This window comes from Helobdella robusta, assembly GCF_000326865.2.
Source record: "Helobdella robusta unplaced genomic scaffold HELROscaffold_23, whole genome shotgun sequence".
NCBI lineage: Eukaryota > Metazoa > Annelida > Clitellata > Rhynchobdellida > Glossiphoniidae > Helobdella > Helobdella robusta.
The window spans coordinates 1113740-1126753 of record NW_008704216.1 but is presented as its reverse complement, the minus strand read 5'-3'; the positions used below and the strand labels follow the sequence as shown (position 1 = coordinate 1126753).

The 13014-nt window shown below is 31.8% G+C and overlaps 3 protein-coding genes across 3 annotated transcripts; 2 read left to right on the top strand and 1 right to left on the bottom strand.

Moving 5' to 3' along the window:
- Positions 1–199: 199 nt before the first annotated feature.
- Positions 200–2619, top strand: HELRODRAFT_172284 (hypothetical protein; the record flags this gene model as incomplete). Its single annotated transcript, XM_009018949.1, has 5 exons — positions 200–259; positions 478–540; positions 798–1916; positions 2229–2315; positions 2467–2619. 5 exons carry the CDS (start codon positions 200–202, stop codon positions 2617–2619), a joined length of 1482 nt encoding a protein of 493 aa, XP_009017197.1.
- A 174-nt stretch (positions 2620–2793) lies between these two features.
- On the bottom strand, positions 2794–5644 carry HELRODRAFT_185563 (hypothetical protein). The gene is made up of 5 exons (XM_009018948.1): positions 5398–5644; positions 4642–5049; positions 3941–4046; positions 3435–3745; positions 2794–3170 (listed from the first exon to the last, which is right to left on the bottom strand). Exons 2-5 carry the CDS (start codon positions 4687–4689, stop codon positions 3090–3092), a joined length of 546 nt encoding a protein of 181 aa, XP_009017196.1. The 5' UTR covers positions 4690–5049; positions 5398–5644; the 3' UTR covers positions 2794–3089.
- A 2008-nt stretch (positions 5645–7652) lies between these two features.
- Positions 7653–11360, top strand: HELRODRAFT_111638 (hypothetical protein; the record flags this gene model as incomplete). Its single annotated transcript, XM_009018947.1, has 11 exons — positions 7653–7699; positions 7759–7875; positions 8145–8204; positions 8335–8387; positions 8827–8893; positions 9247–9332; positions 9614–9700; positions 10119–10215; positions 10548–10713; positions 10884–10963; positions 11217–11360. The coding sequence occupies exons 3-11, from the start codon at positions 8154–8156 to the stop codon at positions 11358–11360; spliced, it is 831 nt and encodes a 276-aa protein (XP_009017195.1). The 5' UTR covers positions 7653–7699; positions 7759–7875; positions 8145–8153.
- Positions 11361–13014: the final 1654 nt, after the last annotated feature.

Here is a 13014-nt window from a genome sequence, read left to right as displayed (position 1 = left end):
GTATATAATATTAAATATATGTATATAGTATATACTATATTGATATATATTATATGGGGCAAAGTCGAGCTAAGCGTTAACATTTTTACAAGGCAATTTCCTTGCAGATTGTATGATCTTTGCTACTGAGCGTTAATAAGCTATCTTGTTAGAACGTGAATCAAGGTTTGTCATTAGGATTAGTTAGATATTTGTTGGAATGGCATCCGATAAAAGTTCTCGCAAAAGAAAATTGTTGGAAGAATTTGATCTTAAAGTTGTAAGTTCATTTTATAATTTAAAAGGGTTTTTTTGAAAAATTGAACAAGCGGCTACAAAATATACTTGCTCACTAACCAAACAAACTGACACTAAGAAACACGTGTTGCCGAATTTTTTGATATCTCACTCTTGATAACCGATCGTCACTGAGAATTGTGCTGTACGTGATCGTTGTATGTTTTAATTTTAATTGTTTTCACAATTATTTCTCTGCAGAGCACCTTGTTCAATAAACTGTTGGATGGCTTGCAAGATGAAAATTTGGCAGAAATCCTCAAAGTTGGTTTACTGTTTGTGTTTAGCTTTAGTTTAGTTAGTTATATATTACATAGTTTATTTATTTTATAATTTTATATAATTATATTTTTTATATCAGGCACAATATTTATAAAAAACATAAAGTGATAAGGTGTATGATTATGATTTTGATTTTCATTTGGAAAACTTAACATAAACTTAACATAATTTTTAATCGTTCACTAATATATTGTTATTTTAATTTAAAATTTAAAGTAAATTTTATTTTTACTTTTCAGAAGCATAAGTATAGCCTGGCTAACCAGCCAGAAGTTGTTGCGATGTTATGTACTTGTTGTGCTGCCTCATCTTCAACTACAGCAGCCAAACTAAAGGAGAACTCGGAAAAGAAGAAGCCAACAAAACGATCTAATAAACAGTCAAATAACCAAGCAAAAAAGCTTAAAATTGAAGAGTCTTCGAAACCAGTTGCTGCTGCTGCTGATGATGATAGCAGCAGTGATGATGATGATGACAATAATGCCATTCCTGCATCTCAAGTTGTTAATCCTGAGACGAAAAATCTAAAAAATAAAGTTAAAACTGCAACTAAACTTTCAGCTTCCACTGCTGCTCCTGCCACTACTAATAATAAAAATGATGTAGCCAAGGAGCCTGTTGAGACCAAGAAAAAACAAAATGCTAATGACGATAGCTCGAGTGATGATGATAGCAGTGATGAGGATGACAAAAATATGTCAACAGCGTCAGCAACAAAAACGGCTAATCTGAATAATTCAAAAGCAGCCAATGAAAAGATATCAAAGCCAGCTGCAGATCTAAAAACAACAGCAGCTTCCAAAAAACAGGATGTTGATAGCTCCAGTGATGATTCAAGTGATGATGATGATACAGCAAAACCAACATCATCATCAACAACTACTAATACCAAAAATCTGACAACTGCAAAAGCAAAGGAATCAAAGCGAGCTACAGATCTCAAAAAAACAGTGGCTTCAACAAAACAGGATGAAAGCTCTAGTGATGATTCAAGTGATGAGGATGACAAAAATATGTCAACAACTAATATGAATAATTCAATAAAATCAGCAAATGCAAAGACATCAAAGCCAGCTGCGGATCTAAAAAAAGCAGCAGTTGCAGCAAAACAAGATGTTGATAGCTCTAGTGATGAGGATTCAAGCGATGATGACACTGCAAAACCAGCAGCCAATCAATCTAGCAGTCAGGCTGTTAATGTCGTTGCCGGCAAGTCTGCAATTAATGGTGGCAATGATAGCAGTAGCAGCAGTAGTGATGATGATGATGATAGTGAAAATGGTAAGAAAGTAAATACATCCACCCCAGCTGCCAATGTTAGTGCATTAGGTAAAGATGGAGAGAAGAAAAAGGGAAAGGTTTTATTTGTTGTTTGTTGCTGTTGTAGTTTGAGCTCATTGCTGTTATTATTTTACTGTTATGTCCGTTGTTACTATAATTAACAGTTTATTATAATATAATTTGTATTATTGTTGATGTAACATTGAATTATTTTCATTATTACAGCTGATTATAAGACTAGATTTTATCAAATTTTTTAAAATGAAAATAAGACTAGTCTCCGTGAATTATTATAAATAGTTAACTATTTTTAAACTAATTATTTACCCTTTTTAAACATTTATTTTACTTTAAAACGTGATCATTGTTGAATGAAAAAAAATTTTCAGAAACTGCAAAACAGTCCATTCAAGAGGGTTGACCCATCCAAGATAATTGTGGACGAAAGGATGCAGGATAATTCATTTGAAGCCAAGGTGTGTGTTTGTTGTGATACGTACAATTATTATTATCTCTTGCTTTTATCAGTAATATAGTGTTAAAATTAAATTTATAATGAATTATGTTATTATATTACTATATTATTATAAGTGAAGTTATTCATTCTAAATATTTTTTTAATTATAGCCTGGGGCCAAGGGATCATGGGGTGAAAAAGCCAACGAGGACCTAAAAACGACAAAAGGAAAGTCATTCAGGCATGAAAAGACCAAAAAGAAGAGAGGCAGTTACAAAGGGGGGGCCATCGATACCGGCATTAACTCCATTAAATTTGATTAGGGATTAGTGAACGGATGACTGTTGCATAAAATGGGATTTGTTATCATTAGCAATTAAGTTTATCACCATCCTCATTATTGTTGTTATGTTATAAATTACACTTTTCTAATTATGTCCTGTTAAGTTTGATTTAATTATGAATTAGCATTTTAAAAATGCTTGTTGGCTGATGAATTGGAGAGGAATAAATATTATTTTAATTTAAAAACAGTTTTAAATTTTTGATATGAAGTCACTGTTGTCATTATCAATTATTATTTCTATCAAGATACATATGTAAGATACATATCGAATTGTCGAAACTAACGGATAGATTGATAGAAACGGTGAATGTTTGATATTCGTTTTGAGTTTTATGAACTTGATACGATAGAAAACAACGTTATTCTATTTCATCAAATGTCTAAATGAAAGGAATAAAAAGATGGATATAGTGGGTAGAGTATGGCTGAGAGCTGTGACATGACAACTTAAGAGGCTCTGGCCAGATTCAGTCTTGCGGTTTTTTCAATGTTATCCAATGTGAGGCCGCTCATTGCTATGTTCCAATTCTGAAAGTAAAAATTATGAATTATTTTACAATAATAAAATTATAATAATTAATAAGTGTTCTATCTTGTAATAAAGATAAAATTATTAAGTAGTGTTGACAGATTGTCAGGAGTGCTGTTGCATTATGTTGCAAATTTAAATAAAAAATTTGTACATGTAACTGTCATTTTTACAGTAAATGTAGCCACTGCAGTAGAGATGATTGAACTAAACTGCAAAAAATGTATAAAATTTATTAATACATTCCATCTAGTTCATCTCACTTTGTTGTATTGCTCTAAAATCCTTGCAGAATCAACAATGCTGAAATGTTTGAGGAGGATTGATTTCAGCTGCTGTTGGAATGGCGTCTGTGGTTGCTGCTGGGTTTGATTGGCCGACGACGACGATGATGATGAAGAAGAGGAGAAGGAAAACGAGGAAGATGTTCTCTTCTCTGCAAAGCTTTGTGCTGCTTGTCTGCTGGTTTGATTGATGAGTGGCTTGGTACCGTTACCTGGCTGGCCATCATTCTTTATTGTAAGCATTATTCTGCTCTCTGTTATCACATCATAGGATTTTAGCATCTGGTCATCTGTGATGGTTTAGAATTTTGTAAAATTATTGTCAGTAGTTGGACAATAAATATGCATGACTGTCCCTTTAAGACATTATAATTTGTAAATTTGAATCTCTAATTGGCACTTTGTAAGAATTATATTACATTTAATAACTGTGAATTGACATTATACTAAACAGAGAACAAAATATTTTATAGAAATTGAAAAACCTTGCAATGGTTTTCCCTTGAACACTAATCTCTGCTTATTGATCGGTACGTCTAACTCCTGAGAAACCAACTTTTTCAGTTCTGCTACTGTAGTGTTCTCTGTTACCTATTGTAATTTATTTTAAGTAATTTTTTTCATTACAGGTTCCCTAATAAAAGTTAATTTCATCATCTACATATGTTATAGTTATGTCTTATTTTATTACATATCTTTATTTAATTTAATATGAATCTAACTAAGATTATATATATTTTATTATTTTTACTTCTCAATTTCCATCTACTAATGTATATAAATAATGTATAATAAACCTATATAAAATTTTCAAATCCAATTTTCAATAGAAGAAGGTCTGTCTAACTAAAATTTAAAAAGAATGAATAATTTTAAAATTAAGTTGAAAAATTGTTTATGATGAGTCCAGGATAAAATTTATTAACTAAGAATTAAGATGAAAACTCATAAATGATAAATGTGAAAAAAGCAAGTTATTTACCATTACAAATACCTAAATTTAGTTAGCCGGCAACTGAGAATAGGATGCTAGTCCTAAAACTAAAGTTAGGTACCTATATGCCATGGTAAAAAAAAATCTATGTGATGCCAGACAGACACTCTCTCTAAAAATCTAAATTCTAAAAAACAAAGAAAAGTTGTTGAATTTTTTCAAAAGTACTTAAAAAGAGATTTTGCGACAAACCGTGAGACTAATGCTGGCGCCATTCAACACTTTAACGTAGACCTTCATGGTTTTTCCAAGTAATTTCTTTTATATTTTTTCTGGAATTTATTTAAGTTACTTTAATCAATTTAAGTCCCTGAAATTAAAAACGGTAAAAACTAAAAAAGGACTTAGACCAGAGAATGCTATTAGCAGAGATAGAAGATTCTGAGCTAGTCTTTAAAATTAAATATTCCGTCATTTTACAATAAAAGGCGATTTATAAATGCAAATAAAACAAATAAATAATTTTTTCATTAAAAAAAATTTCAAATATCTATTAACAATTAAAATTAAACTTCACTGACCATTACCAATTGAAATACCAAATAAATTCCTTTATACTTTTGTTTATTTTTTACAGTTTCCTGTCTTTGTTATGGCTTCCTGGATGGATTTGTTTTTATTTTAATTTCATAATTCGTTTACTAATTAATAATTCGAAAAATAATTACTAATTTTAATAATTTACTAATTTTTTTAGATTTTAGTTTATAATTTTTAAAAGATAAACGCTCAATGATTAGCCATTGGAATACCAATTCTTTTTTTAATTTTATTAAATTAAAATTAATTTTAAATTTTATTTTTATTTAAATATTTTTACATTTTAAATAAATAATTTATAACAAAGAGAAGAGTCAAACAAAGAAAGATTGTAATTCAATTTAATAACCAGCTCTGACTTTTTCTTGAACATAAAAATGAGCAAAAAAGCCAGAACATCTAGCCCACCTAATTTGTCTCTAAATGTTCCACCTAATTTTCTCTTCACTAACAGCAGCAAAGAGCCTTCCTTGTCGTCTGCTTTCAATTTGCAACTGCCAGCAACCTTTTACAAACCCAACAATGGTCCCTATCATTTTAGCCACAAGGTCATTGTTTTGTTATATATATAGATTTTTAAAAAATTTATTCAGTCATTTTTTAATGTTTTATTACATATTTTGAAATATTTGTTTTATTTGCAGAATTTTACATTTGCTTACTTTGTATATTGATTTTTTATGCTTTCAATGGCACTCCTTAAAAGAAGGGACACCTATGTTAAAACATTAAATTCTCATACATTTCATAGTTTCTATAGCAAATCAACCATGCTGTATTCATTATTTTATATTTCAGATACGTGATACTTATATGTGATTCTTGTTATGCAACAAAATCATGTTTTATGTTCCCATAAGCGTTTCCATCCATTCTTATGAAATGTATAAGAATTAAATTTAATATTTTAACATAGGTGTCCCATTCTTTTAAGGAGTGCCTTTTTAATTTTGATATTTTAAAAATTTTCAACATATTAAATGTTAGACATGAATATATATTCATATATATATATATATATACATATACATATATATGTATTGTTATAAATAACTTTTGTTAAAACGAACTAATGTTCTAAGTTTATAATATTTTAGAAGTATATATATGTACATATATATTGATTAATTAATTAATTGATTATTAATTTATATGGTTATCTGTTTATTCTAGAATGAGTTGGAGCATGTAAATTTGAGAGATTCATTGTTGGCAGAGAAGCACAAACAACAACAGCCTCCAATCAGCTTCCAACAGAATGATATGTAATTGACAATTTATCTCTTTACACTTGTGTCTTTTTTTAAATTAGTTTTTGGGTTTGTAAGTTTCTTAAAAGAGGAAAATATTTCATTATTTTTTAATTAACCATCCTATCATATGTAATAAGTATATGTTAATTGAGAAACAAGCATTGTTTTCTCCTTTCATGCTAGGCTTGACAAAGATGATGTGTGTGTAATAAGCTATGTCCAGGCGCCGCAACCTTCCCAGCCACAGCAGCAGCAAATGTCTGTAGACGGCGCAAAAGACAGCAACAGTACACAAATCAATAATCCATCTCTCGCATACCAATATCAACAACATCAACTTATTAATAACTCTAAAACAAAACACAACAACATAAATCTACCTAACTTGCCAAGTTTGCCTAATTTAGGCCTAAGTCTGCCAATTCCTATGCTACTGGCCGCTGGCCTACCCCAGAATAATAACCCAACTGGACTTTTAGGTCTTGGGGGTCCAAATCAGGCGGCCATTAATCTGACCACCAATAACATTATTGATGACAACAACAATAATAATAATAATAATATGAATAACAATAAAAGACATATTTACTTAGATGCCTTCAATAATGATATCAGTAATAGGAATAATAACTATAACACTGTAAATAATAATAATAATAATGGTTCTTATATCGTTGGTGGTGGTAGTAGTAGTAGTGGGAAAGATAGTAGTAGTAGTAGTAGTATTAGCAGCAATAATAATATTAACAATGAATGTTTGCTGCCCTTGAAAGTTATGACAATTAAAAAGGTTTTGTTTATTTATTTGTTTGTTTGTTTGTCCGCTTGTTTGGGATTTTTTTATTGCGTGTGTCCATGTATGAATATTTGGTTGGATTCATGATGGTATGTTTGTTCTTGGCACTAAGGATTGTGTGTATGTAGGTACATTTTTGTATGTATATTTGTGGTTATATTTGTATGTTTTTTTATATGTATTTGTTTGTATATTTATGTATGTATGTTTTTACATGTATGTTCATGTATGTATGCTTTTATATTCATTCACGTATGTATGCTTTTCTATGTATGTTTTTATGTCATGTTAATACATTTTTTTCCTTACCCAATTCAGGAACCTTCAATTCAGCCCAACAACAACAACAACAATAATAATAATAGTGCGTACACACCCCAAGTCGAGGCCATTTCCCCGACCTTACCGACGGACGACAAAGCAAAAAATGACGACGATCTCATCAAACAATCCAAAGACGAAATATTACAAAATATAACTAGGTATATATGTATATATATTTATACGTGTGTGTGTGTTTAAGTGTGTGAAAGTGTGTGTGTATGTGTTTCCTCCTGTGATAAACAATGATATTAATATTATTGCTCCATCTCTTTTATTTAGATTGGATAGAGAGCTGACTAAGATCGAGCAGTCAATTGTCAAACTGCAAAAAAAAAAGGTGTTTATTATTATTATTTGGTCGTATTATTATTATTACTATTTTATTGTTGTTGTTAGGAGCATTTGGAGGAAGAGGCGAAGAAGCCAGATGATGAAAAGTCGGCAGCCACTCCTACAAATATAATCGACTCCAACAAACAGTGCATCAGTCATACTATATTTTCAGAGAATAGGGTATGTGCTGCGTGTGCGTGAATGTGTGTGTGTGTATTTGTGTGTGAATGTATGTGTGTGTGTGTTTGTGTATGAATGTGTGTGTTAATTTATTTGTGTGTATTTGTGAATGTGTGTGTGTATTTGTGTATGAATGTGTGAATGTATGTGTGTGTGTTTGTGTATGAATGTGTGTGTGTTAATTTGTTTGTGTTTGTGTGTGTGTGTGTGTGTGTGCGTGTGAATGTACGTGTGAGTGTGTACATGTTCATGTTTTCCTCCCATTCTAGTCAAAAGCCATGGAATCCCATGCATTTATGAAAAAGCCTGGAAGTAATATTTACTACAGGGTAGGCTATTGATACTATCATCAATACTATTATTATTATTTATTATTATTATTTAATATTATATTTTATTATAACTATAATTAATAATGACGTAATAAAAATGTCCGATGCCATACAATCAAAACACCAGCCTCTCTACCATCAGCCATCTGACGTGAATATATACCACGAAAATATTAAAAAGTATGTATACAACTTTCTCTGTGATACGATACAAAAATTTCTCTCATTTCATCTGAATGAATTCATTTTGTCATTATTAATGTAATTATTATTATATTATTATTATAATATAATTTCTGTGTTTGTTTCGTGTGTGTGTTTGTGTGTGATACGATACAAAAATTTACCTTATTTCATCTGAATGAATACATTTTGTCGTCGTTGGAGTGATACGCTGATTATTATTAATGTAATTATTATTATATTATATTATTATTATAATATAATTTGTGTTTGTTTTGTGTTTGTGTATGTGTTTGTGTGTGTATGTTTTTGTTTGTGTATGTGTGTGTTTATGTTTTTGTGTATTTATGTATGTGTGTTTGTGTATGTATGTGTGTATGTGTATGTGTGTGTGTATTATTTATTCACAGTTATTTTTATCTGTATGTCCTTCCAGGTTTGTAGCATTCAAGCCACAGTTAATATCCTACATTAAGAAAAAGAAGCATCTTGAAAACTCCAGGGTTTATAATAATAATGATTATTATTATTTATTTATTATTATTATTTATTATATATTCATTATTATCCGAAATCTTTTAATGAAAAATTGATTAACGCGGTAATTAGCTCGTCATATAGCATATATTGTAATAGGAACACTACTTAACCGATTTTAAATATATTTTTTACTCTCAAGCACTTGTTGATCAGAGAGCATGAGAGGATCGTACATTATATTTTATTTATTTACACTCTAATATATAATTAATAATTTTCGATGCATTTATTTATTATTTATTATTAATATTTCTCTAGTTTTTATTATTATTATTAATTATTTATTATTATTATTTTTATTCACCTCGAAATACAGGATAGATATCTGTGTAGGATGTACGATAAGCTCAGCGACAGCTGGTTTAAGAGGCTAGAAAAGATTGAATCCAACCCTAAGAAGAAGTAATTACGAGGATGTTATTATTATTATTAATTATTATTAATTATTATTATTATTGATGTTGTTGCTGATATTGTTTGTTTGTTTATTTGTTTGTTTGTTTGTTTGTTTGTTTTTTGTTTGTTTGTTTGTTTGTTTGTTTGTTTGTTTGTTTGTTTATCTGTCTTCTGTTTTTGTTAGCGATTTCGGTTTTAATTACTAAAATTATGGATATCGTTATAATTATTAATTAGGTTATAATTAATTAGGAAAGATAATTACGGTTAATTATTACTGATCGAAGGGTGAAAGATGCCAAAGTGAGGGAGATTTTTGAAAAGGTTTTTCCAGATCTGAGAAAAAAACGCGAAGACAAAGAAAGATTAGCTAGGTTGATTGGCTAATTGATTGGTTAATTGATCAGTTGATTGATTGGTTAATTGATTGATTGACTGGTTAGCTGGTTGATTGATTGATAGTGATCGATCGATTGTGATTGATTAGTTTGTTTGCTGAAATAAATTTTATAAATTTGTTTGGCAATCAATCAATCCATCCATCTATCCATTTGTGAACTTATCTATCAAAAATCAATTTGTCCAATCAATCAATCAATCAATCAATCAATCAATCAATCAATCGATCGATCGGTCAATCGATCATTCAATCAATCAATCAGCAAATAGATTATCCCATACAATATACTATCTTATAAATCATCATCAGTTAATCCATCTGTCGATTTTTTCCGTCTTTTTTTATTTCTCCGTTTCTTTCCTCCATTCATTTGCCTGTCAAACAACAAATAGATCGACAGTTACAAACATAAGCAACAAATCCTCAAGTAGCAACAACAACAACAACAATAATTCCGACAATACTAATGGGGATAATGAAATTGTTGATGTCAGTATGTGTTGTTGTTGATGTCGTTGTTGATGCTGCTGATGTTCCCGATGTTGTTGTTGATGTTTTTGATGTTGTTGCTGATGTTTTGATGTTGTTGATGTTTTCGATGTTGATGTTGTTGTATTTATCATCACCATCATCGTCAATATTGTTTTTTATACCGCCGTTGCGATTCAAATCATCACATACCCTGTCATCAACACCAACATCTCACTCATCATCATCATCATTACCAATATCATCGTTATCATCACCGCCACCACCCTCACCATCATCATCATCACCACCCTCATCATCATCACCCTCATCATCATCATCACCACCACCAGGAAGAACTTCGTAAAAGGCGGGAGATGTCCTCAAGGATTCCCATGCTCCTTTACAAAGGTCACTATCAAAGGTTAAGGCCGTTCATATCCAACAATGGCTACATTGATGTCAACACAGAGTCAAATCTCTTGCCACTAGCTACGAGGTGCAACTACTGGACACAAAGTGCGTCATTCTGTGTATCATTTTTTTTTGTTTTTTTTTTTTTGGTCGTCTTTCATTCGCTCGTTCATTGTTCTAACTATCTGTCTATCCGTGTATCGATTCATTCATTCATGATGATGATGATGATGGTGGTGATGATGGTAATGGTGATTATGATGATGATGAAACAGGTGAGAGAGATATTTTCAAAGAGAGGTATGCATCCCATCCGAAGAACTTTGCTTACATTGCCTCACATCTAGAAACTAAGGTACCGATGATGATGATGACGATGATCGTGATGATGATGATGACGATGATCGTGATGGTGATTGTGGGGATGATGATGATCGTGATGATGACGATGATCGTGATGATGATGATATTGTTGCAATCAGTATTATCATCATCGGCAACAACAACAACATCAAAATTTTTGGACATTATCAAAAGCACTTAATAACTTCAACAACGTCACCCTAAACAAACTTCAACGTCATCATCGTCGTCATCGTCATCTTCAGAGCATTCAGGACTGTGTGTTGTTTTATTACGCCTCTAAGAAGAATGAGAACTACAAGCAACTCGTCAGAAAGCATCACATGAGTAGGAGGAAGACTGATAAGGCTAAGAAGGTTGGCCGGATGATTGATCGATTGGTTGATTGATTGATTGATTGGTTTGCTGGATAAATTGATTGTGTGGATGGCTGATTGATTGGTTGGTTGGTTAAGTTGATTGTGTTGTTGGTTGGTTGATTAGTTGGACTGATTGAATTAATACTTCCACCATTTGAATAGTTTATTCATTCATTCATTCATTCATTCATTCATTTATTCATTCATTATTGGATGATTGGAGGCCTGAAAAAATGAGTGAATGAATTATGGAGTGTATGAATGAATGTCTAATTAAGTGAATTAATGAATTTATAAGTATATGATATGAATGAATGATGGATGGATGGATGGATGAATGAATGAATGAATGAATGAATGAATGAATGAATGAATGAATGAATGAATGAATGAAACAAAGCAGGTTCAGGCGGCCAAAGAAATAAAAGAGGAAAAGGTGGACGATAATAACGACAGCAAAGATATTAAATTCATGCCCTTGTCATCCTCATTGTCATCATCGACATCACCTTACGAGTAAGTTGAAATTGATGGCTGAATTGAGTGAATGAATGAATGAATGAATGAATGGTTAATTCAATGAACGAATGAATTTAATGAGTGAATGTATGATTGAGTGAGCAATTGAATAATTTGATCAAGTATGCGTTAATCATTAATGCAATGGACACAGTTTCAAGTTGCCAGCTTCAATTCTGTTGCCCGCAACATCGACGACGACGGCCACAACAACAACAACAACAACATCTACAACATCAACGACATCAATAACAACCATCAAGGAAGAAGTACCAGATGCACTTGACGTCAAAAATGTTTTACTGCAACAGCAGCAGCAGCAACCGACATCATCGACAGCAACAACAACAATTACTACATCGACAACAACATCAACTAAGACATTAACTAAAGTTAGTTCATCCTCAATATTGATGACATCGTCCCAAACGATGACAACAACAACAGTTTCGTCATCACATCATAATTATATCTCTGGTTCCATAACGTTAGGAACTCCTCTGATATCATCACATCAACATCAGCAGCATCAACTACAGCAGCAGCAGCAACCAAAGCAGCAGCAGCAACAACATTTCTTAGACCAGGTACAACTACTACCGACCCTTCAGCAACAGCAAATTTTGCAACAGCAACAACAGATAATGGAGAAAATGTTTCCCAATCAACAAACTCAACATCATCAGCAGCCGCAGCTTCTAATGCCGTCGCCTACTACAATCACTTCAACGACAGCAACACAAATGACGACCGGGCAAGAGTCAAGGGGCTCGATAATTAAGGGAACCCCAAACATTTCATCGTACGGAGATCACACTAACAACAACAACATCATCATCAACAGCTGCAGCATCCAATCATCATTTGGTCCCCAGCAGACAGTTCGTGAAATGCTGGCGGCCAGGTATAACAGCTCGAGTCCGCTGACCAATAGGAACTCGCCACACGCTGCAAATTTATTGGCTGATGTCAATCTCGACCAATCGCGGGAGATATTAAATGAAGATTTCATGACTGCCCAAAAGATGAGTGGAAACAACAACATCCAACAACAACAACAACAGCAGCAAATGTTTTTGCAAGGTTTCAATGCCACTACTGCTGCAGCTGCAGCTAATTCTTCTCTACAACAAAAACAACAACAGTATGATCAAATGAAAGCACA